The 24,311-nt window shown below is 42.5% G+C and overlaps 1 protein-coding gene across 1 annotated transcript in view; it reads left to right on the top strand.

Moving 5' to 3' along the window:
* SLC17A7 (solute carrier family 17 member 7) overlaps window positions 1–24,311 on the top strand; it is a 69,349-nt gene that overhangs the window by 22,873 nt on the left and 22,165 nt on the right. Inside the window, exons 2-3 of the mRNA XM_072156889.1 lie at window positions 1,223–1,475; window positions 4,447–4,565. Of these exons, the coding sequence (XP_072012990.1) occupies window positions 1,223–1,475; window positions 4,447–4,565 (372 nt within the window). The remainder of the gene's footprint in view (window positions 1–1,222; window positions 1,476–4,446; window positions 4,566–24,311) is intronic.

Genomic DNA, 24,311 nt, shown 5'->3' with positions numbered 1-24,311 from the left:
TTGAATAACTTAGAAAACAATGTATGCTGTTCCCATCCCTTAAACATCATAATAAATTTTGTATTAAATTATTCTGTCACCAATACATATGATATAGATCTATGCATCTTTTGGTGTGTACAAGCACACTCTATGGAGCAACATTAGATTCCATTTCATCTTTTATAAATAGTTTCCTAGCTTCTTGCTATTGAAGACCTAGGTTAGTGATGGCAAACCTTTTAGAGACAGAGTGCCCAAACTACAACCAAAACCCCCCCATAAGTGCTGATATGCCAATTCAAGCGATTATTTATTGATTCCAATTATATTGGTTTCAATTATATTTGCATCCTGAGGACACCAATACAATAGAAAGAAGATGGAGAAATTTGGATTGTAACTTACCTTCAGGGTCCCCCGAAGAGGAAGAATCAGGAGACCCGGTGCAGGAATTCTAATGACAATCCATCTCTATCCACATTTTCTTGTTCCTCCTGTAGTCCTGGCAGCCAATGATGTTGCTTTAAAATAGCGCTGAGCATGGCACATCCTGAGCTGTCTTGGACCACAGGAGGAAACCTTGAGTCCTGTCTGGGGTGAAGGCCTGGGTGCCCACAGCAAAGGCTCTGAGTGCCACCTCCGGCACCAGTTCCATAGGTTCGCCACCACTGACCTAGGGTATCATTAGAATGGGGATTCTACACCTGAGATCCCAACTAAGTAACTTATTGTGGCTGCCTCTAGGGCAAGAGTCAGGACAATACCAGAGCCAGAGGACAGCTTCTTTCTTTGTTTAGTGGCTGGATGCCATATTGCCTTTATGGAGCATACAGCAAGGTATCTGTGCTTTATGGCAAATAGGATGAATGGGGGTAGACTGTCAAACACCATAAAGTATGACAGTTTTTGGGAAAGAATGCAAGCACCTTCTCCAGTAGTCAAGAAGAGCCAAGTGTCTTTTTTTTTCTCTACATTATCGGATGAACTTGTCCCAGTCTCACTCTCTCTGTATATATATAAAACATGCCCTGAGGCTTGTCCCTATAACTTTTTAGGGCATAGCAAGGCTGCTAGTGCTAAATCAATGGGTTATTTACACCTCTAAATAGAGGGATTAAGAATACTTGCTCTACTTTATGTTCAAGAAAAGTATAATATTCAGCATTTTTTCCAATGTCTGCAATGTCTTTTTTTTTACCAGAATCACAGTAATCATACTAATATATATTGATTTCTGCAGGATATTGGAAAAGCGGCAAACAAACACGGAAACAATCGAGTTGACAGAAGAAGGAAGGCCTGTGGTAAAGACCGAAAAACGCCAGCCTGTTGTAGACTGTACATGCTTTGGATTGCCCCGACGTTACATTATTGCCATCATGAGTGGACTTGGGTTCTGTATCTCTTTTGGCATCAGATGTAACCTGGGAGTGGCCATCGTCAGTATGGTGAATAATAACACAGTATACAGAGGGAACAAACTTGTCATGGAGGTAAGAACATTTACTAAAACAGTTGTCGATTGACCACTATTAACATTGTACAAGAAAGAAAGTTATGCAAATAACAAGTGAGTGGATTGTGACCTCATAGACAACAATTGACTAGTTCCCTCTACCCCAATTATCATGCAATATATAAGCATCTTCTAGGTTTCTTGTCAAGAGTGATATGGGAATTATTAAATGTGGATAAAAAGTAGCCAGGTAGCTGGGCTTTATTATTTACAAGGTTAATACCAACAAATAAAAATTATGTATTTCTCTGCCACACAAGAAGACAGTATTGACACAATTGACATGGGTGGATATCATCTGGACTGCAAATAATGGCACATAGCACATCTGACATCAGCCCATATTACAGTCATGTGCATGAGGCCTCAGGAAATTTACTTCAAATTAATCAAATGAGGCAAAAAAAAAAATAACATACAATGGGGCACATTTACTAATGTAAACAGTTTTCTGCTGACTTTGCACGTTCTTTTAGCTTCACATGTATTTAAGAAGTGTCTGCACTACATTTGTGTTGCACGCGACCCTTTTTGGCACTGCTGCACTAAGCATCATGCAACACAAATTAGCGGACGTCCCAGTGCTCAGTTGGACCATGTGCCAGATTTATCATGCCGACAGAAGTGTGTCACGAGCACTATGTTAAAGGTACACCTAAAAAAAGTTGGTGCACTCTGTCAGGGCTGTGCAGGGAGCGCCAGATTCATGAAAAATGGGCACCAGAAATCATGAATCTGGCGCCCTTTGCACACTACACAGGCAAACTGCATTAAGTGCAGTTTGCACTACTTTTAGTACATGTCCCCAAATGAGTGTCTCAGTTCATGAAAGATCCAGGGCCTTATATTATGCCTCTAAATGGAAGGATTGAGGATATACATGGGTATATATAACTATTTGTAATTTACAAATATTAATCCTGTGCTATATTTCAACATCAACCTCATGCTTATACACCTAAAAACTGTTAAAAAATGACCCACACAGATTTTCTACCATCTTCTGACATAATAAAAATGCTTGGGCCATTATGTAAGTTGCACAAATAAGGTGGAACATGAGATGCTGAGTTTCATAGCCAATGATCATTTTGGTCCAGAGATCCAAATGTTATATTTCTGTTTTACAAGCCAATGCTGCTCTTTTGTACTGTAGAGAGGTGGAAGGCTTAGCTGGCCTTTTATGTTGAAGTAGTTTCTAATGTCAAGATACTCATAAATAACCAATGATAGGTCATCAATATCATAAGTTAGATTTAACCCCTTAACCCCTTGGTTGACCCCAGGAAGGTCTCTTGGGGGCTTTGTCATAGTTTCTTTGTATTCTGGCTTTACAGGTTGTTACTGTAAAAGATCTTTATGTAGGGCTCAAACAGACATTATCAGTTGTAAGGTGACTTCCAGATTAACTGTTGTAGCCAAAAATGGCTACCGGTACTGGGATGAGAGCAGACACTCCAGTCTCTTAGAAAATACAAACTCACAATGTTTATTAGTGCTTAGCCGTGTATATATAAAACACTGAAAATCATCTGCATATGGGCGTGAAAATGTGATAGAATACTGCAATGCCATGGCATAGGCCATCTTGAATATACCAAAATCTCCCCTTTAAGACATTCTCCCAAAATGTTGATGAACCATCCACTGTTTCTCCCAGATACCTTGTTCTCATATAAACTGAATGTTTATGCTAATTGTCATTGTGTTAGCTTTGTATAAGTCACAACATGGCCTTAAAACAGAGAAGCTACAGAAAGACAGGGTAAACAAGAGAGGACACAGTAATTTCTAAACAGTTCATACAAAATGATGTTTGAATCATGACATGGCTGGACTGTGGTCATCATGACCCCCTGCTAAGACAAGATGGCGTCTGGTTGGACCAAAATGGCATTTGTAGATAAATATATCTCTCACATTACACTGTCTCATCCTCTACCCTGCTCCTTCAGAACTACCCTCATCCCTTTGCCTCATGTCATCTCACAGCATCAGATGGAGGTTTGGGTGTTGGGAGTGCACAGTGAGCAGCCTGTGAATCTGTAGCATGGAGTGGTCTGATAACACCCTCCAGAGCATCAATAGCATAACTTGTGTTTCATTAGCATAATTTAAGAAGTTAATTTTAGAAGGAAGGGGGTCATGGATAACAAATATAAGAAGATTACCACACTCACAGGGGCTTATTTACTAAGGGTCTTGCTGCACACTTATGTCGGACTGTGCTTCTTTTTCAGAGCTAAATGGCTTGCACAGGTATTTAAGAAGTGTGTGCGCTGTGATTGTGGTGCAGCTGCACTAGCTTTTATGTGACACAAATTAGCCCTATGTTAAAGATGCACCATAAAAAAGATAGTGAACTCTGTGAGACCTGAGCGGGGAAGCGACCCATCGGGTCCACAGACCCCGAACCCTGACACATTGCACCGAAACTACATAATGCATACATAGCCATGTCCAATCATAGATCTACAATTTTAGTGGTGTACTTTTGGTGCACCAAGGGAAATAAAATATGCCTAGCTAGGTATAAATGATTGCTGGTGCTTGTAATGCTTACTATGGCTATTTGCAAAGAGCAAGCCAGCAGAGTGAAAATGCAAACAGCATTTTAAAGAATGTATCCAAAAAGACAGATAGCCTATTTTTATTAGAATACCACAATGAGCCATAAAGTAATACATGTTCATAACAGGAACCTTAATGTGAATACATTAGCAGGACCTTGTTAAATGACAATTAGAATCACAATGACCTGAACAAGTCTCTCCAGCCTCATTCTTTTAACTTTTATGGTTATTGTCCCATTTTAAAGCTTTCCCTACAGAACAGACATATGTCTGAAGGAAGCATGAGTTTAAGCAAGCCTTTGTACATTGACAATGTTCTTATTTCAGTTTTACACCATGATTAATATACAGTATCATTCCTTCTATCTGTAACAGCAAGCACAATTTTCCTGGGATCCTGAGACAGTTGGCATGATACATGGCTCCTTCTTTTGGGGGTATATAGTGACACAAATTCCGGGAGGATATATATCGCAAAAATTTGCAGCTAACAGGTAAGAACTTACTTTGTTTATACTCTGTATGTGTGTTTAGTAAGGTAATTGCATGATCTGAATCAGAAACCATTGATAATATATACTGTAGACTGTTTTCTAGTGTAGTATGAACAATGTGCCTTACTTATCTTCTTCATAATATATATATATATATATATATATATATATATATATATATATATTTATATATGTATATATGTGCTAGATGGGGGACACTTATCATACGCCCCACCCTTCCACTATTGCGGATACGTCAGGAGGCCCCAGTCTTGTTATGTGTTTGGCGGGTAACTGCATTGTCGTTCAATTCTAAGCCAGTGCCTGCAACCAATTAGGCTTGAACAGTTGTAGACTTTAGCAAGTAGACAAGTTTGTGACAGAAAAGATTCAAATATAGAAAGATGCAGAAGAACAGGCACTACCCAAGTCTCTCCATACTGTGAACACAGTGTGAACTCTCCCCACACATTGGGACGGTACCTTCTCCAATCGCTGGTGTAATGGGATCTATTGTGGTGCTCTTTCCAATAGAATAGAAGCCAGTAGTGGAAAGTCCAAGAACAGAACGGCACTCACTTTTCTCAATCCATGATTCCTTTATTCAAGCGTTAAAACATCAGACAGGAAAGCCTTGCGCCCAACCACTCCACCCGCGACTGAACCCCCCTTACGACCCTCCACATCCACTTGGTTTGGAGGTGGCATAAAATCGAATATCTTGTGGTTTGCAAGGAATAGCAGTTTTTTCACGGTTTTTATGCAAGAAAACTGACATACCAGCCCTTAAAAATGTCCCCTGATATATACTTGTCACAAACTGGAATTATTGACCATTTCGTCTTGACATACCCCAAATGTATTTGGGTGCATCCACAAGTTCAGTTTTTCAGAGGCAGTTGTGTATCATATTGGTTGAGAACATATCATTGAGAGGTGCTACTTCTCTATTTTCACTCCACTCCTGGTTTGGACTGCATCTGATAAACTGAACGTGTGGACACATCCTTAAAGGGTTTTTCAACTTTTAAGTTCACCACAGTATAGGCCATCTACTAAAGTCATATACGGATGGAAACCTCATTACCTTGATAAATGGTGTCAATTAAATTGTAAAAAGCTCCTACCAAAATATTTTTAAATATGTACAACATCAATCCGTCAAACACTGCCCCACATTTGGCTACACTTAAAGAGTTTGGGTCCAATCTTCGCCAATGATAAGCACAGTCAGTGGATATAAGAATCAAAGACTGTTTGAGATAAAGAAATATTTCTTTCTAACACAAGTGATTCGTTCTTTAACCTCTTCTTTAACTCTCTCTTTCACTTTTATATAAGGCAATTAGTGACTAAATCATTGTTCAACTTGGATTTGACCAAAAATCTGCTAAGAAAAAATGGATTTCCCGATTATTATTTTTTCCCATGCTTCCTGCATGCTCTCAATTCACCCCAAAAATAGCATCATTGTGTAGGGCACAATGTAAGTTTCTTAAGTATACCTTTCCTGTTTTCCAGTGATCTGCCAATTCTTTTTAGACAAATTGTCTTTATGCATATCAGTTTTTAAAGCCTATTAAGAGAAATCAATAGACACATATGGTTCAACAGTTCCTGTAGCATAATAAGATGCACGTAGCTGTTATCACATTGAGTTTTTCTTGTCATGAATTCATAAATTATCATTTCCCAAGTGCAGCCTCTATTTCATCCATAGTTTTGGTTGGTAGCACTGACATCAGTTTATCTTCTTGCTGTTTAGCTCTCTGGATGAGCACAGCTTTTAGTCTCTTCTCTGCTCTGCCCCACCCCTTCCCCTTTCACACTGCATTTTCAGTCTCTTCGCCCTCTCCTCTGTGTTATACTGACATTCTTTAGACAAAGATATTTAGCACATCTCTATTGACAATGCTATATGTGAGAGAGGAAAGACTGAGCTGTGAGTAAGTGTTACACATAGAGGGGGAGGGGTGTGGCTGAGGGAGGAAAGCCTTAGGACTTTTATTGTTCTGAGCCTTCTCCTGTAATATGGGAATGGGGTGGGATGTGTGACTGAGATGTAGGGCTTGCTGGAGGTTATAGCTGATGTCCTTGTTTGAAAGGAGAGAACTGAAGTAGGGCGATTTGGGAACTGGTAGACTCCCTTTAATACTGATGTACTGATGTATAAATGATTATTCCTTCACCGTAACATTACCATTTGTTTTATGTCTATGTTCTGACATCATTATCTACATTATCCTTGTACTATGAACATCACTAACTGAACATCACTAACCGATTACACTAACTTTCCTGTAACATTAATTATTTTATTATGTTTTATATCTGTGTCTTAGAGAAGGAGCTACAATGATTTGATTTTCAAAATGTACTACATATAATTGTACAACGGCACCCAATTCCAAATTTAGCCATGGATTACATGTTGTGCTGCTTTTTGTACCTATGAAGACAAGTCTGCTGAAATCATTTATTGGGTTAAATCCTAAATGTTTTAAAATCCACACAAAAAATCCAGTGTAAAGAAAGACTGAAATCTACAAGCAGATTTTAAGCTGTACATGTCAGGGATACATTTAACAATCCCTATTAATGTACAAAGTACTGCACAGTACAATAACTTGTCTCCAACCATTATTCATTCCCAACATGAAGAAAGGTTCCAGCAAGTTGTGAACATGCACTTTCATCAGTGAGGAATCCAGGTACAATAGGAAGATCATGCTGTTACTGACACCTTTAAAGATAGAGCAGCGCTAACCGCTATCACAAAGCATATGACACTGCTGCTGTGCCAGCTAATAAGGCAGTGGGGAAAGGCGAAAGATTTTACTGGTGTCTAAGACCAATGGAAATTTTGTGCTAGAGAAAACATGTATTAACCCTTTTTTCTTACTTTTTTAAAATTATATTTAGTATGTTTTTAAATCTTAAAAATGAAAGTCCATCCATCCCCTCAAGTATTTTCCAGCTTCAGTGGGTAACCTTGTTTTACAATTTAATACATATTTGTACTTTTTGTTTTCTTCACCCAAATGCATAAGCTTACAATTATCCACACTAAACTTCATTAGCCGTCTCTTTGCCAAAACCTAAAATCTCCCTTGGTCTGGTTGCTAGTATCTCCTCCCTTGAGCTTCACTGGGTGAGAGGTTTGTCAGTGGATGCGGAGGTGGTACCATTCTGCTGGGTCCTACTATTATATGCTGGATGGTCTCCCTTAGTCACCATTTGTGTGGATTGTTTTTAGCAGCACTACTCAGCAGTGCCCCAGGATATTACGAGCGATCTCTTTATTTCCTGAACTCTGATGTTATGTTATCACCCGAGTAACTTGGAGGGTTTTTTTAGAATCTTGCACCCCCTGTTGCTCCTTATGTGTATCATTTACCTCCTGGGTTTGCTGGGCTGGTCGTTCTCTCATCGCCTTGTGGTTTGGGGGAGCTCTGTGTATGGGTCTGCTAACGTGTAGATTAGCCTTATTACAAAGTATTGCACGGTCAGTTTTGCACTGGCTTCCAAATAAGACCTGGACACCTAGGAAAGGCAGGTTGGTCACCATATTGGTACAAGCCACAAAATCTCTGGTACCACTGCTTTGGCTGGATGACAACCTTCCATCTACATCTCAATGGTTAGAAAAAGGTAGACCTGCTTTATAGGTTAGAAGAGACTGCAAGTTGAGCCGAGAGAAGACATGAATACTTTAGCAAAATCTGGAAGCCTTCTGGAAGTTTAGAAAATCTGAGTTCAACAGAGGTAAAAAAGAAAACCCTAATTGACCTCTTTAGCAAGCTATTTTTAGTTATATCCTAATATTCCACTGTATCGGTAAATGTACACAACAAAGTAGAGGATTGTAAGAAGCACTTGTTATTGGTTATTGTTCGACCATAAGAAATCCTGCCTGTCTAAAATGTAAAATGTTTACAAAGACCTGTATAAGACCTGTGTATCTTTGGGATATAGTTCTCCTCTTCTGTGGTCCTATGTATTCCCCTACATCCCAAACTTACCCTCTACTCACCCCACTTCCTTTCCTCTCTTCCCCATCCCTTCCCTACTTCTCCTTCCCACTTTTTCTGGGATATTTTATCTCAGCTCCCCCTACTTAGCACAATGCGCTGTAATTATGTATTGCTTTTACAATCTTCCGAAAAGCATTGCAAGCTGAAATCTTTGTTATAATAAAGCTTTTGAAAAATCAAAAAAATTAAAATTAAAATATCTGCTAACCTGTGTGATTAAGGGGCCTAGGTTCCCTTTTTTCTCTCTTCTTCTCTTTCTCTTTCTTACGTATAAGACGGTTTGGTACAACAAGTTTTCTGTTGGTTTAACAGTAATAGGGGTATAGTTAAGATGGCGCCAAAGGCTTCAGTGAGGAAGTCCATCTTAAGAAAAGAGTTCCAATATAACAGAAGATGCTGCAAGATTAGACAAATTGTGGAAAACTCCTCCACTTAGGACAAGAACTGGGCTTAACATTCAGGGGTTTTTAAGGGATGGGGGAGGATGAAGAGGGTTTATATATTGTTTCTTTCTTTTTTTTCACCTTTAATTTATGGTAATGAATTGATAATTGCAGGAATAGGGATTTAAAGGTATTGAATGATTTAATAGTGTTTCAGGGTAAGGTGGGAGAATGCTAAATATAGCTTTTTGGAGATTTTAATCAAGTTATGTAATTTAGGCTGCATAGATTCTCTAGTTGCGCTTCAGAAGGTGATCTAAATCATATATAAAGACTTGCAAGTGTTTGGAAGTAGGATGGGTAGATATTTGGAGGAGACTGCGGGGAGATACCCGAGTTTTTTCCTGCTATCGCCATTAATATAATAATGATAATTGTTTATTTTCTGACCACTCATCTATAGTTGTTGATGTTTTAGTGCGGGGGGTTGAAAATGCAAGGTGTGATTGGAAGCTAAACCCAAACTGGTTGACCCTAATCCCTAATGAAGATAGGCTCAAAAATGACATACTCTTTTTTGTACAACTCAATTCACCTTCAGCCAATCCATGTGTGGTCTGGGATACAATCAAAATGTATCTTCGAGATATTCTTAAAAAAGAATTTGCAGACCTCCATCAGGACTCAAATTCTCCTTTCAGAGGAAAATTTTCAGAGCACTAGATCTATGTGTAATAAGGAGAAATTAGGTAACGCACAGAAAGATTTCATAAACTATATTTTTTAAATTACAAGTCCCATTGAGAATCTGAGGGTTCCTGGAAAAGGATTGGTTAGAAAATTAAGAGACAGCAGGAAATGGATAAAATTTATGCCATTAGAGATTCTCAAGGCAATATGGTCAATGTAAATTGTGGAAAAAGAAATGTTTTTTCCAGTTCTTTTAACTCTACTCATCTGACTTGGAGGCTTCAGAAGCTGAAATTATAAAATATCTTGATTCAATTCAATTTCCAGTGCTATGGCCATCAGTAAGAGAGATCTTAGATACTGGTATAAAGTTGAGGGAATTATAAATGACAGTTAAATGTCTTCACCTGGAAGAGACGGCCTGCCTCTGGAAGTTTACCAGAGGTTTGGGGAGATTCTTCTCCCTTCTCTTCTTAAGGCCAGGCAATACTCTGGAGTCAGGTGAATTGCCGGTATTCATGTATGAAGCTGTTATTGTATTGGTTGGGAAAAAATAAGGACCTTTTAGATAAAGAATCATACCTTTATCCCCCTCTATCCTGTCTTTAGACGCCACAAAGGCGTTTGACAGGGGGGAGTGGGTTTTCCTCCGTGAGGTGATGAGGAGATTTGGGTTGGGCCAAAGTTTATAGGTTTTATCTGGCACCCAAAGCCTGCATTAGAATTAAGGGGATCTTTTCCATTGACCAGGGGGGCTAGATAGGGGGTGCCCACTGTTCCTTCTGTTGCTCTTTCATTGGCTATCTTGATCAGAGACTGAGAGGGGACAGTGGAGGGAGGCTCTGGAGGTACTGTTGACTCTGTCAGTCTAAATCTGTCCCTAGAACAGTGGAAATTGTCAGTGAATTCGGGAGAGTTTCCGGTTTAAATATCAACTGGCAGAAATCAACCATTAATAAATTAACATCTAAGGTTAATATTTGGGTAAGTCTCCCCCTCTCTAAGGCAGAACAAATAGCTTTAGTCAAGATGATTATTCTACCCTAGTTATTATATTGTTAGGTTAATAATAAGTGGATTAAGCTTATTCATTCTTTGATGAACAGGTTGATCTGGGGTAAAAACATTTTCATCTGAAGCAGGATGTTCTCTGTAGAGATATTTTGAGAGGGATCGTTTCTCTTCCTTCTTTCTATTATCATATATGGGTTTCCCAGCTTTTATATATTGTGGAATACAAGGATACTTTAGTGGTTAAAGGTTTGATGGGTTTTGGTGAATGTATATATAATTCAATATTTTCTCTTCTGGAGTCCGGTCAGCTTGGACGATCATCATATAGGTCTCTCCTAATCCAAGTCTTGGATTAATTGTAAATCTTTGTTAAAGGTTTCGTTATTAAAGGCTCCAATAAGTATACTCCATTATGGGGCAACTGGAATCTTAAAGAAGATTTGTTTAAAAAAACCATTTTTTGACAATTAAATTTAGTAGAGGAAACACAGGATTGTCATATTTCTTATTTCTAAGAACACAGACAGCTATATATACGGTTGTGTGAGCTACAATGTTCATTGTTGGGGGATTATAAGGATAGAAATGGTGCATACAGGCAAGTCACCACATTTCTATGCAGAAGGCACAAATTATATGTGCAGATATATCAAATTAAAGCATCTGCATGCTATTATCCTCTAATGACCAATTGCCAAAAATTTACAACACTCAACCCAGGGCTTTAAACTGTTGCCTGTTACCATAGTATCAGAGTTTATACGGTTGAAAAAAGACAAGTTCAACCAAGGAAGAGAAGGGATTGGATGAGGAAGGGATTTAGGGGAAACAATTCTATATAACATAACCATCAATGTTATTTAGGTGTAAATGGGCATCTAGACCCTTCTTGAAGCTCTTTGCTGTCCCTGCTGTGACCAGCGCCTTAGTCAGGCTATTCCACAGATTGACAGTTCTCATAGTAAAAAAGCCCTGTCGCCTCTGGTGATTAAACCTTGATTTCTCCAAATGGAGTGTCACGGTTACACCCACGATCCTCGGTACGGATTGAGGGTGTACCCGTGCCTGCTGCCGCGGTCCCTGCTCCCCCAGCTCTCACTTACCTCTCCAGGCTGCGGCCTGCACTCTTGCTCCCAGCGTGTAGGCCGCATGCTTCTTCCATGCAGTCGCGTGCTCCTGCCACTAGAGGGAGCGCGCGCGGACTTCTCCCAGCCTTAAAGGGCCAGCGTCCTCCTTATTGGCTCTGGCATTCCAGGCTCGGCTATATAGCCTGGCGACTCCCAGCATCCCCTGCCGGATCTTCAGTTCACTCTTCTGAGGAGAAAGCCTTCTTGAGCGTTTCCAGACGCCTCTGAGTTCCCGTGTTCCCGGTTTCCTGTGTTCCGTGTTGTTCCCCTGTTCTGTGGCATCCTGTGGCGGGCCTGCCTGCCTGCCTTCCCGTGGTCCTGCCTGCCTTCCCGTGGTCCTGCCTGCCTTCCCGTGGTCCTGCCTGCCTTCCCGTGGTCCTGCCTGCCTGCCTTCCCGTGGTCCTGCCTGCCTTCCCGTGGTCCTGCCTGCCTTCCCGTGGTCCTGCCTGCCTGCCTTCCCGTGGTCCTGCCTGCCTTCCTGTGGTCCTGCCTGCCTGCCTTCCCGTGGTCCTGCCTGCCTGCCTTCCCGTGGTCCTGCCTGCCTGCCTTCCCATGGTCCTGCCTGCCATCCGTGGTCCCCTTGTCCCTACCTTGGCTGCCACCGCGGGCCTAGTCGCACCCGTGGAGCGACCTGGTGACTCCCCGCCGCAGCAAGTCCATCCCGCTTTGCGGCGGGCTCTTTGGCGAAGACCAGGAGTTCACTTAGACTCCGCTCCCGGGTGTGGCTAAGGTTGTTATCTCCCGCGGTGGTCCAGGGAGTCCACTTACTTAGTCCTAAGGGACTAATCCCCATAGACTGTGACATGGAGACAGTGCCCCCTCGTCTTTTGATTTGATTAAATCTGAAACAACTTACCACCATATTTTTTGTATGGACCATTCATATATTTATATAAATTAATCATGTCCCCTCGTAGTCGTCTCTTTTCCAGACTAAATAAATCTAGTTGTTTTACTCTTTCCCCATAACGAAGACCCTCCATACCTCTTATCATATTTGTGGTTCTACGTTGAACCCTCTCCAGCTCCAGGGCATGCTTTTTATGGACCGGAGCCCTGAACTGAACAGCATATTCCAGGTGAGACTGAACCAATGCCTTGTCAGCGGTAATATTACATCCCTATCACGAGAGTCCATACCACTTTTGATACATGACAAAATCTTACTGGCTTTACAGGCAGCTGATTGACATTGCATGCTGTTATTCAATTTATGATCTACTAGTACCCCCAGGTCCTTCTCAACAAGGGACTCTGTTATATTGTGAAATTCCTTGCTGACCAGAGCAGGAAAAAGGAAATAAATAAAAGGCCCTTACCATTCTCCGGCAACATGGCCCTCTGGTCCCTTGTATACACATTTGACTGGCCCAAAAGGTATCAAAATTAAAAAGTATTTTTCTTCCCTTACCTTCTATTGCCGCCCCTATATACAAGCCAAAATGCTGCACTTGGCAAATAAACAGTAATCCCAATCCTTAAGATGCAAAAAGAAAGCTAAACAGAGAAAAGGGGTAATCAAACAACAAATATTTAAAAAGGTCTAACTGTTTTAGTTCCTTTTATCAAATAAAAGCAACCTAACACCTAACTTCTCTCTCTCCTTTACTTTTTTGTGATGTAAGTAATGCTGCTGAAATGTATTTGATTGCTTTGGCACTTTAGCTACCACGTCATACTTGTTCCCCTGTTTTAATTGCTATATGTGGGGTTTGATGCTTAAATACTGTTTGTCACTGACCATACCTTACAGTCATACGGATAACTGATTTTTGCAAATAGACTGGAGATCAAAATTAGAGAACTACACACATTTTCCTAAATGTCAAGGTCAATGGGGCAGATTTACTTAACCGGTCCATTCGTAATCCAGCGGCACGCACTCTGTGGTGGATTCGGGTCTTCCGGCGATTCACTAAGGCAGTTCCTCCGACGTCCCTAGGTGTCGTTGCTGTGCTGAAGTCTGCTGAAGTCTGCAGAAGTCCACCGGAGTTCATGATCCATTGCTGGGTGCAGGTAAGCGCGTGTCCAGCGACACTTTTTTTAAAAAAATGCGGTGGTTTCTCCAAATCCATCGGGTTTTCGTATGGCCACGCCCCCCAATTTTCGTTGCGTGCATGCCGGCGCTGATGTGCCACAATCCGATTGCAAAAACGTGAATCGGGCCCTTAGTAAATGACCCCCATTGTATTGTCCTTTGTGAGTCTTTTATCCTAACATGAGTCCTTAATCCTAACATGAGTAAAATAGCAGTATTTTAAGCAGATGTTATACATTTTATATAGTCTAAAGCACAGAATAAATAGTAAATGAGATAATTGTAAAATCAAAATTACAGAACACTTTCTGATAACTGCAAGTTATTGGTGTTAATCTGGTATTTGGTAATAATTTCCTTAATTATCAGGTTGTCTGGATGAAGGTCAAAGGGGTGATCCTATCAAACATGAGGACACAGAATCTCAGACCAAAACCTCTCCTCAGCGTTGCTGCAGTACAGATGTGCAGATCAAGGCAGGGGAAAGACTTGTCAGCATTCTTTATAGAATATACAGTAATTCACTAAATAAAGACATCATGTCCAGAAAAAGCCTCTTATTATGTCTAGAACAACCTTGTGCTGATGTGCAGAGATTGAATTTGCAGGGATTATCTTCCCATGCAATACTCCAACACGGCTCGTGCCCCAACAAGCTCCGTAACATGAGGGTGGCATATTGGGAAAAAGGTTGCAATTCCTGTATTTGAAGAAGTTTCCAGAAATTGGGACTTTTTCATACCTTGTACAAATGAAAACTGACACAAAAGGCATGATAATATGTATCTTTTTAGAAAGCAAACTACAACTTATTTCAATTTATGTCAAAATGTGCTTTTTACCAAAACAAACCTTGCCTGGACCCATCCAGTGCTGTTCACTACCGACTAGACTTTAATCCCCCTTTCATCTCCAAACTCCTGGAAACCTGGTCTATTTTCTACTAACCCAATGGGGCAGATTCACTTACCCGGTCCATTCGCGATCCAGCGGCGGGTTCTGTGATGCTGATTCCTGTCTTCTGGCGATTCACTAAGGTAGTGGGCCCGATGTCCACCAGGTGTCGCTGCTGCGTTGAAGTCCGCCAAGGTCCGCTGGAGTTCACCAAGCTAGGCTGGGTGCAGGTAAGTGCGTGTCAAGCGACACATTTTTTTTTTAAATACAGCAATTTTAATATCGGTTTTCCGATGGCCACATCCCCGATTTCTGTCACGTGCATGCCGGCGCTGATGCACCACAATCCGATCTCGTGCGCCAAAACCTGGGGCAATTCAGGGAAAAACGGTAATATTCGGGAAACACGTCGGAAAAATGCAATTCGGGCCCTTAGTAAATGCCCCCCATTATCTCTTAGCTAACTCCCTCCTTGAATCCACTTGCTTTTTGCACAGTGTATTCCACTGAGACAGCTCTTTCTAAAGTCTCCAAAGATCTCTTTACTGCTAAATCCCAAAGTGACTATTTTCTCCTTATTCTTCTGGATCTCTCAGTAGTGTTGGAAACTGTGGACCACCAGCTCCTCCTCAGGATGTTTTGCTTCATTGGCCTGAAGGACACTGCACTCTCTTGGTTTTCTTCCCATCTCTCTGACCGCACTTTCAGTGTCTTCTTTTCTAGATCTCTGTTATCTCCTTTACCTCTAGAGGTAGAGGTAGACTCTAAGGCCCCTTCCACACTTGCGTTTTTCACGCGCATTTTCTGCCCATGCTTTTGACGTGCAGAACTTGCAATGCATTCTGACCCATTGTAATCAATGGGCTTTTTCAGACTTGCATTTTTTTCACACGCACATGTTTTTAACGCGCGGTTAAATCTCGACATGCTCTACTTTTGCAAGTCACGCTCGTGAAAAACGCACCATACAAGTCTATGGAGACACATCAAAAACGCATTGCACTGTGAAACACATGCAAGTGCAATGCAAGTGCAATGCGTTTTTCATGCATCAATTGCCATAGAAAAGATAGAGCTCAGTCCTGAGTCCTTTTCGCGTGCATTATCTGCGCGTGAAAAACACATTGAAAATGCATTGAAAAGTGCGTGAAAAACTGAGACACTGAACAAACTCTGACTGAAAACTGATTGCACTCTGATGAAAAATGTCAGTTTTTCACTGACCAAACCCTGATCGCACCCTGAGCAAAATCTGATGTGATCTGCAACGCAAGTGTGGAAGGGGCCTTACTGTTGCCTTAGGGCTCAGTCCTAGGTACCCTTCTCTTTTCCCTCTACACTGCCCCATTTGGACAAACCATCAGCAGATTTGTTTTTCAGTATTATCTTTATACTATAAACTTCTGCATGTAACATCTTTTGTCTTAGTGCAGAACACCAGCGATTGTCTCTCTTCTTTCTCTGACATCATGTACTCTGTCTTCTTTAAACTTAATTTTTCTAAAGCTGAATATCTTTCCACCAGCTACTAACCGACCCAACCCTGACATCTTCATTTCTAGGGTGAATATCACCATAAGCCTTAGGCAGCAAGCCCACTGTCTCGGGTTGTGCTGGACTATGACCTCTCCTCTCTCAGCATATGTTCAATCATTTGGAGGCTCTTGCCGCATGCATCTCAAAAACATCTTTCACCATTACTCACAAAATTTAAATCTCTCATATACTAATTGTCGATGTGATTTACTCTTGTCTCGATTACCTTAACTCCTTACTAATCGGTCTTCTACTCACTCAATGACAAATATAAGAAGAGTACCACAGTCACAGTTACAAACCAACAAAACCAATACAATAGTCCAATTAAATATCTATTTATGTCAATCTTGAGGGAATCTTAGAGCAAAAATTCCCCATTAAAAACACAATATAAAAACACACAATATACATGGACAGTGTGACATGACAATGCACAATAGGATAATAATGCAATAATTAATCCAAATGGACAATGGCTATGTTATATCACAAAATAAAGTGCAAGTGCAACACTATTCTAAATTGTATCACAGATGTATAGAGATTGGTATCCATATTATCAAACGCATTGTAAAAATTACAACAACACACCCTCAAATCAAATCAAATCAAAAAGAATTGATAAGGATTTTAACAACCCTAAAGAAAGCCTAGTCCATAAGAAAAAGACTACCAATACCAACCACTGACAATTATGCACAGTCAACCAAAGTCACACAGTCCATGACAGGTATGTGACTTTGGTAGTAATACATAGTATATATATATATATATATATAGTAAATTACATGTTATAGGGTGCATGTAATCTGAGTTTGTGTCCTTTCACTTGAACAGCGTAACACTTAAGGTGAGAGGGCCACCTTGATGTAAAATGTGAAAAAACCAATACATAAGCCCACATTTACTAGGGGCCGTGCAACAGATTTTGCACATTCTTTTCAGTGCAAACTGCCTGCACAGTTCCTGTATATACTGTGCACACACTATGATGTCAGTAAGCAGCTGAATTCATGGTGTGTACGGCGCCCACAGCCGGAGCTTCAGAAGATAGAAGAGGACCTGCGTTGGAAAGGTGAGTACAGAGGTTTTTTATGGGCTGTGCATACTCAGTGCAGGGGGCTGGCTATTTACTAGGGGGCAGGAATTGGATATATACTAGGGGATTACTGGCTATGAGCTAGGGGGCAGGGGCTGGCTATATACTAGGGGGCAGGGGCTGGCTATATACTAGGGGGCAGGCTATATACAAGAGGGCTGCTGGCTATATACAAGGGGGCTTCTGGCTATATACTGGGGGACATGAGCTGCTGGCTCTATACTAGGGGACATGGGCTGGCTATATACTAGGCGGCAGAGGCTGGCTATATACTAGAGGAATGCTGGCTACTTACTAGGGGGCAGGCACTGGATATATACTAGGGGGAAGGGGCTGGCTATATACTAGTGGGCAGGGGCTGGCTATATACTAGGGGGCAGGCTATTCCAGGAAGAAGAAAATGATGTCCGCGCTTCAGGGATATGCAGGTAAAAATCAATTCTTTTATTTTGAAATCTTGTAAAATCCACAATAGGCAAACTTACAAACGTGTGATGGCCCAGGTATGGTGACCAACGCGTTTCGCCCTCTCTCAGGGCTTAGTCATGGTCTCTGTAGTTCAGAAGACATAATGTCAATTTAAAGATCCCGCTCCGGTGATGGCGTGTGACGTCACGATCACGTGACGGAGATCACATGATCGGACTGCGACACGCCCACCAAGGTGCAGCGAGATATAGTAATACAATAAGAACTTCAAATATTAAAAACAACCATACTAAAAGGGGGCAGGCTATATACAAGGGGCTTCTGGCTATATACTGGGGGACATGAGCTGCTGGCTCTATACAAGAGGACATGGGCTGGCTATATACTAGGCAGCAGGGGCTGGCTATATACTAGGCGGCAGGGGCTGGCTATATACTAGTGGGCAGGCTATATACTAGGCTGCTGGCTATATACTAGGGGCAGTCACTGGCTATATACTAGGGGATGCTGGCTATTTACTAGAGGACAGGCACTGGATATATACTAGATGGCTGCTGGCTATATTCTAGGGGACTACTGGCTACATACTAGGGGACAGGGGCTGGCTATATACTAGGGAGCAGGCTATATGCAAGGGGGCTGCTGGCTATATACAAGGGGCCTTCTGGCTATATACTGGGGGACATGAGCTGCTGGCTCTATACTAGGGGACATGGGCTGGCTATATACTAGGCAGCAGGGGCTGGCTATATACTAGGAGATTGCTGGCTATATACTAAGCTGCTGGCTATATACTGGGGCAGGCACTGGCTATATACTGGGAGGATGCTGGCTATTTACTAGGGGGCAGGCACTGGATATATACTAGGGTGCTGCTGGCTATATACTAGGGGACTACTGGCTATATACTAGGGGCAGGGGCTGGCTATATACTAGGGGGCAGGTGCTGGCTATATACTAGGGTGAAGGCTATATACAAGGGGGCTGCTGACAATATACAAGGGGGATACTGGATATATACTGGGGGACATGAGCTGCTGGCTCTATACTAGGGGACATGGGCTGGCTATATACTAGGCGGCAGGGGCTGGCTATATACTAGGAGATTGCTGGCTATATACTAGGTTGCTGGCTATATGATCAGGGCAGGCACTGGCTATATACTCGGGGGCTGCTGGCTATTTACTAGGGGGCAGGCACTGGATATATACTAGGGGGTGCTGGATATATACTAGGGGACATGTACTGGCTGACTATATACTGGGTGGAGGCTGTGGCCAGTGCATTTTCCACCCTAGGCTTATTATACTTGAATCAGTAGGTTTTCCTAGTTCTTGTGTTCAAATTAGGTACCTCGGCTTATACGTGGGTCAGCTTATACTCGAGTATATACAATTTTTAAGAAGTGCCTGCGCCACATTTGTGTCACATGCAACCGTTTTGTGTCGGAGCTGCACTATTCTTAATGCAACACAAATTTCTGCACTGAAGTGGGTGTTCTGGTGCTCAGTGAAACTGTGCGCCAAATTTAACATGCAGAGTCCAACAGAAGTGTGTTGTATGGCCCATGTTAAAGAAGCACCAAAAAAGTAGTGCACTCTGTCTTTACAGTGCACAGAGCGCCAGATTCACAAAGAACTTGCGCCACAATTTATGAAGAACATGCAGGTGGCACTGCTCTTAGTTAAAGTGCCCCATAAAACATAAATAATGACACAAACATGCATAAACAATGAAAAACAAAAACATTCAACGAGTACAAACCTATAATGTAATAATGACAAAGACAAAAAAAAACAACAACATGTGGACAGACAATAAACATCCATAAAAACATGAAAGGACAATGTATGCCTGCCATACCAAAACTGTCATCTATGTACAAACTTCACACCAAACAATCAATCATTCATGAGCACATCCAAAGAGGAGAAAGAGTCTTTACATCAATGTAATGTCACAATCACATCACTATTACCAATAAATAAACGTGAAATTCCATTAAGTGACCATCCTTCTGTAAATTCTACTTGATATGATGAATGCAAACCGAACCCCTCAATCCGCCACTTGTCATAGGTATATAAGTATTCCAATTCTATAAGAACAAACAAAAGACAAAAATGGCATCATTAAACCTAAATCACATACCCATTATATGCCAAACAATCCACAAAGGGGGAGATATTACCATATATCTAAACCATAAATGCTGAGAAATTGATCTTCTCATTAAGGCCTCCTGGTTGCAGTGTTCGGAGAAGAGTAATCCACTTACATTCTCTTTGTGCCAGGGTCCTTTGCCAGTTGCCACCTCAACTCCCCAGGGAGATCTTGTCTATCCCATGAAATTTAATCAATTTCCAGTTTTCATTATGGTAATTCTTAAAGTGATGTGGGACAGATTTTAGATCAAACAAGTCCTCTTTGGTGTTATTATCATCACTAGAGATGAGCGAGCACTAAAATGCTCGGGTGCTCGTTACTCGAGCCGAACATTTCCAGATGTTTGAGTGCTCGGTTCGAGTAACGAGCCCCATTGAAGTCAATGGGAGACTCGAGCATTTTTCAAAGGGACCATGGTTCGGGAATAAAATGTGTTAATTAATTTAAAAAGAATGTCTTCTGATAAGTTAGCAGATGTATGCAAACATCTGCAATCTATTCTTCACTGTTCCGCGCGTATATTATCTCCCGACAAGTTAGCAGATGTGAAGAACAGTGAAGAATAGAATAAAAACAGTGAACACAGGATCATTTAAGTGAAAAACACAGTGAAGAATAGATTGCAGATGTTCGGCACATCTGCTTACTTGTCGGGAGATACGCTGTCTCCGTGCCCCGCTGTCTCCATGCCCCGCTGTCTCCGTGCCCCGCTGTCTCCGTGCCCCACTGTCTCCGTGCCCCGCTGTCTCTGTGCCCCGCTCTCTCCGTGCCCAGCTGTTTCCGTGCCCCGCTGTCTCCGTGCCCAGCTGTTTCCGTGCCCAGCTCTCTCCGTGCCCCGCTCTCTCCGTGCCCCGCTCTCTCCGTGCCCCGCTCTCTCCGTGCCCCGCTGTCTCTGTGCCCCGCTGTCTCCGTGACCAGCTGTTTCCGTGCCCCGCTGTCTCCGTGCCCAGCTGTTTCCGTGCCCAGCTCTCTCCGTGCCCCGCTCTCTCCGTGCCCCGCTCTCTCCGTGCCCCGCTCTCTCCGTGCCCCGCTGTCTCTGTGCCCCGCTGTCTCCGTGCCCAGCTGTTTCCGTGCCCCGCTGTCTCCGTGCCCAGCTGTTTCCGTGCCCAGCTCTCTCCGTGCCCCGCTCTCTCCGTGCCCCGCTCTCTCCGTGCCCCGCTCTCTCCGTGCCCCGCTGTCTCTGTGCCCCGCTGTCTCCGTGCCCAGCTGTTTCCGTGCCCCGCTGTCTCCGTGCCCAGCTGTTTCCGTGCCCAGCTCTCTCCGTGCCCCGCTCTCTCCGTGCCCCGCTCTCTCCGTGCCCTGCTCTCTCCGTGCCCCGCTGTCTCTGTGCCCCGCTGTCTCCGTGCCCAGCTGTTTCCGTGCCCCGCTGTCTCCGTGCCCAGCTGTTTCCGTGCCCAGCTCTCTCCGTGCCCCGCTCTCTCCGTGCCCCGCTCTCTCCGTGCCCCGCTCTCTCCGTGCCCCGCTGTCTCTGTGCCCCGCTGTCTCCGTGCCCAGCTGTTTCCGTGCCCCGCTGTCTCCGTGCCCAGCTGTTTCCGTGCCCAGCTCTCTCCGTGCCCCGCTCTCTCCGTGCCCCGCTCTCTCCGTGCCCCGCTCTCTCCGTGCCCAGCTGTCTCCGTGCCCCGCTCTCTCCGTGCCCCGCTCTCTCCGTGCCCCGCTGTCTCCGTGCCCCGATGTCTCCGTGCCCCGCTGTCTCTGTGCCCCGCTGTCTCCGTGCCCCGCTGTCTCTGTGCCCCGCTGTCTCTGTGCCCCGCTGTCTCCGTGCCCCGATGTCTCCGTGCCCCGATGTCTCCGTGCTGCTCCGTGCCGCTGCCTGATGTCTCCGTGCTGCCGCTGCCCCATGTCTTCGTGCTGCTCCCCGGTGTCTCTGTGCTGCTCCCCGGTGTCTCTGTGCTGTTGTGCAATGTGTTCTTCACACATATATATTGTTCTTCACATACTATTTTGTTCGCACGGTTCCGCGCGTATCTTCCGACAAGTAAGCAGATGTGCCGAACATCTGTAATCTATTCTTCACTGTGTTCTTTACTGTGTTTTTCACTTAAATGATCCTGTGTTCACTGTTTTTATTCTATTCTTCATTGTTCTTCACTGTGTTTTTTTAATTAAATGCTCGATCTCGAGCAGGGGAAATACTCGTCCGAGCAACGAGCCGTCTCGAGTACCTTAATGCTCGAACGAGCATCAAGCTCGGACGAGCATGTTCGCTCATCTCTAATCATCACCTTTTTATGTTCAAATGTTCTAAAATCAGTACACAAGGTTCTCTTGATTTCAACCCAATGTGGATTAAGTAGCATCGGCTCTGTGCAAAATATAATGTACTGTACAATCTTGCAATGTGATTTCCCTTCAGAATTTTCAAAAATCTATCATAGACAAACAAGCACTACAGCCATTACATGGATAAGAACTTTTCTACATTTGCCATATAGGTGGTCACACAAATTAAAATATGATACTATGATATATTTGTATATAAAATTGGCCAAAAATGTTGAAAAATGTCTATCATCTCATGCCATTGTGCATGATAATTGGTAATAAGTCTTACCTGATTCTGAGATGCTCTTTTCGGTTTCACCTATAATAGGTTATTCCTACCTGTTGTACACCCGGGATGCTGAACAGTGTGACTTTGGCTGACTGATGGTCAGTGGTTGGTATTGGTAGTCTTTTTCTTATGGACTAGGCTTTCTTCAGAATGTCCAAATCCTTATCAATTCTTTTTGTGATTTGAGGGTGTGTTGTTGTTATTTCTACAATGTGTTTGATAATATGGATCTGTAGCACCATACATCTGTGATACAGTTTACAATATTGTTGCACTTGCATTTTATTTAATGAAATTATATAGCCAGTGTCCATTTGGATTAATTATTGCATTATTTCCACTGTCTGGTTATATAGGTACTTACAGTGTACTTTACAAATATATTTTCATAACCCATGTATATAGGAGTTTCTCTTATTGTGCATTGTCATGTCACACTGTCCATGTATATTGTGTGTTTTTATATTGTGTTTTTAATGGGGTATTTTTATGCTATTTGGTGTCTGGATTTAATAAAACTGGGATCTATTACTATTTTGGTATTCAGTGTTATTATTGATAGTATATAAATGTAGGGGTTGTGATTTATAGGTTATATACCACAGTCACAGTGCCTGGATCTATGAGTAAGTGTCCCTAGTTTATAATGATGATGTTAGATTATAAATAACCTGTGCTTATGAGGCGATTAAGTTACAAGTGTTTATTTAAGAAAGGGCACATCTGATTATCTCACATTCATTGTGACTTGTGCTATAAATTAGCATGAGACTTATCAGACAAGGCAACGTTTTTCCAATGTTCTACTGTCCAATTTCGATGAGCTTGTGCAAATTGTAGCCTCAGTTTCCTGTTCTCAGCTGAAAGGAGTGGCACCCGATGTGGTCTTCTGCTGCTGTAGCCCATTTGCCTCAAAGTCCGACGTACTGTGCATTCAGAGATGCTCTTCTGCCTACCTTGGTTGTAACGGGTGGCGATTTGAGTCACTGTTGCCTTTCTATCAGCTCAAACCAGTCTGCCCATTCTCCTCTGACCTCTGGCATCAACATGGCATTTCCGCCTACAGAACTGCTGCTCACTGGATGTTTTTTTTTTTTCCGGACCATTCTTTGTAAACCCTAGAGATGGTTGTGCGTGAAAATCCCAGTAGATCAGCAGTTTCTGAAATACTCAGACCAGCCCTTCTGGCACCAACAACCATGCCACGTTCAAAGGCACTCAAATCACCTTTCTTCCCCATACTGATGCTCGGTTTGAACTGCAGGAGATTGTCTTGACCATGTCTACATGCCTAAATGCACTGAGTTGCCGCCATGTGATTGGCTGATTAGAAATTAAGTGTTAACAAGCAGTTGGACAGGTGTACCTAATAAAGTGGCCGGTGAGTGTATATGTGTATATATGTGTATATATATATATATATATTTATTATGAAGAAAGCGTGCAGCACTCCAATGTAGGTAAAAATTACAAAGGTGTCTTTATTCCATAGTGAGTAACAATGACAGCGACGTTTCGGCTCTGCAAGAGCCTTTTTCAAGCCTTGAAAAAGGCTCTTGCAGAGCCGAAACGTCGCTGTCATTGTTACTCACTATGGAATAAAGACACCTTTGTAATTTTTACCTACATTGGCGTGCTGCCCGCTTTCTTCATATTATAACTAGAGGACTTGGGGCCCAGTCCTGGGATGCCTGCACCCATTTTCCTCTCTTAAGGTTTGTGCTGCTTGGACTTTCCTTTTAGTATATATATAGATATATATATATATATATATATATATAT

This window comes from Engystomops pustulosus, chromosome 6, assembly GCF_040894005.1.
Source record: "Engystomops pustulosus chromosome 6, aEngPut4.maternal, whole genome shotgun sequence".
In the NCBI taxonomy this organism is placed as follows: Eukaryota; Metazoa; Chordata; class Amphibia; order Anura; family Leptodactylidae; genus Engystomops; species Engystomops pustulosus.
This window is presented reverse-complemented; position numbering and strand designations above follow the sequence as displayed.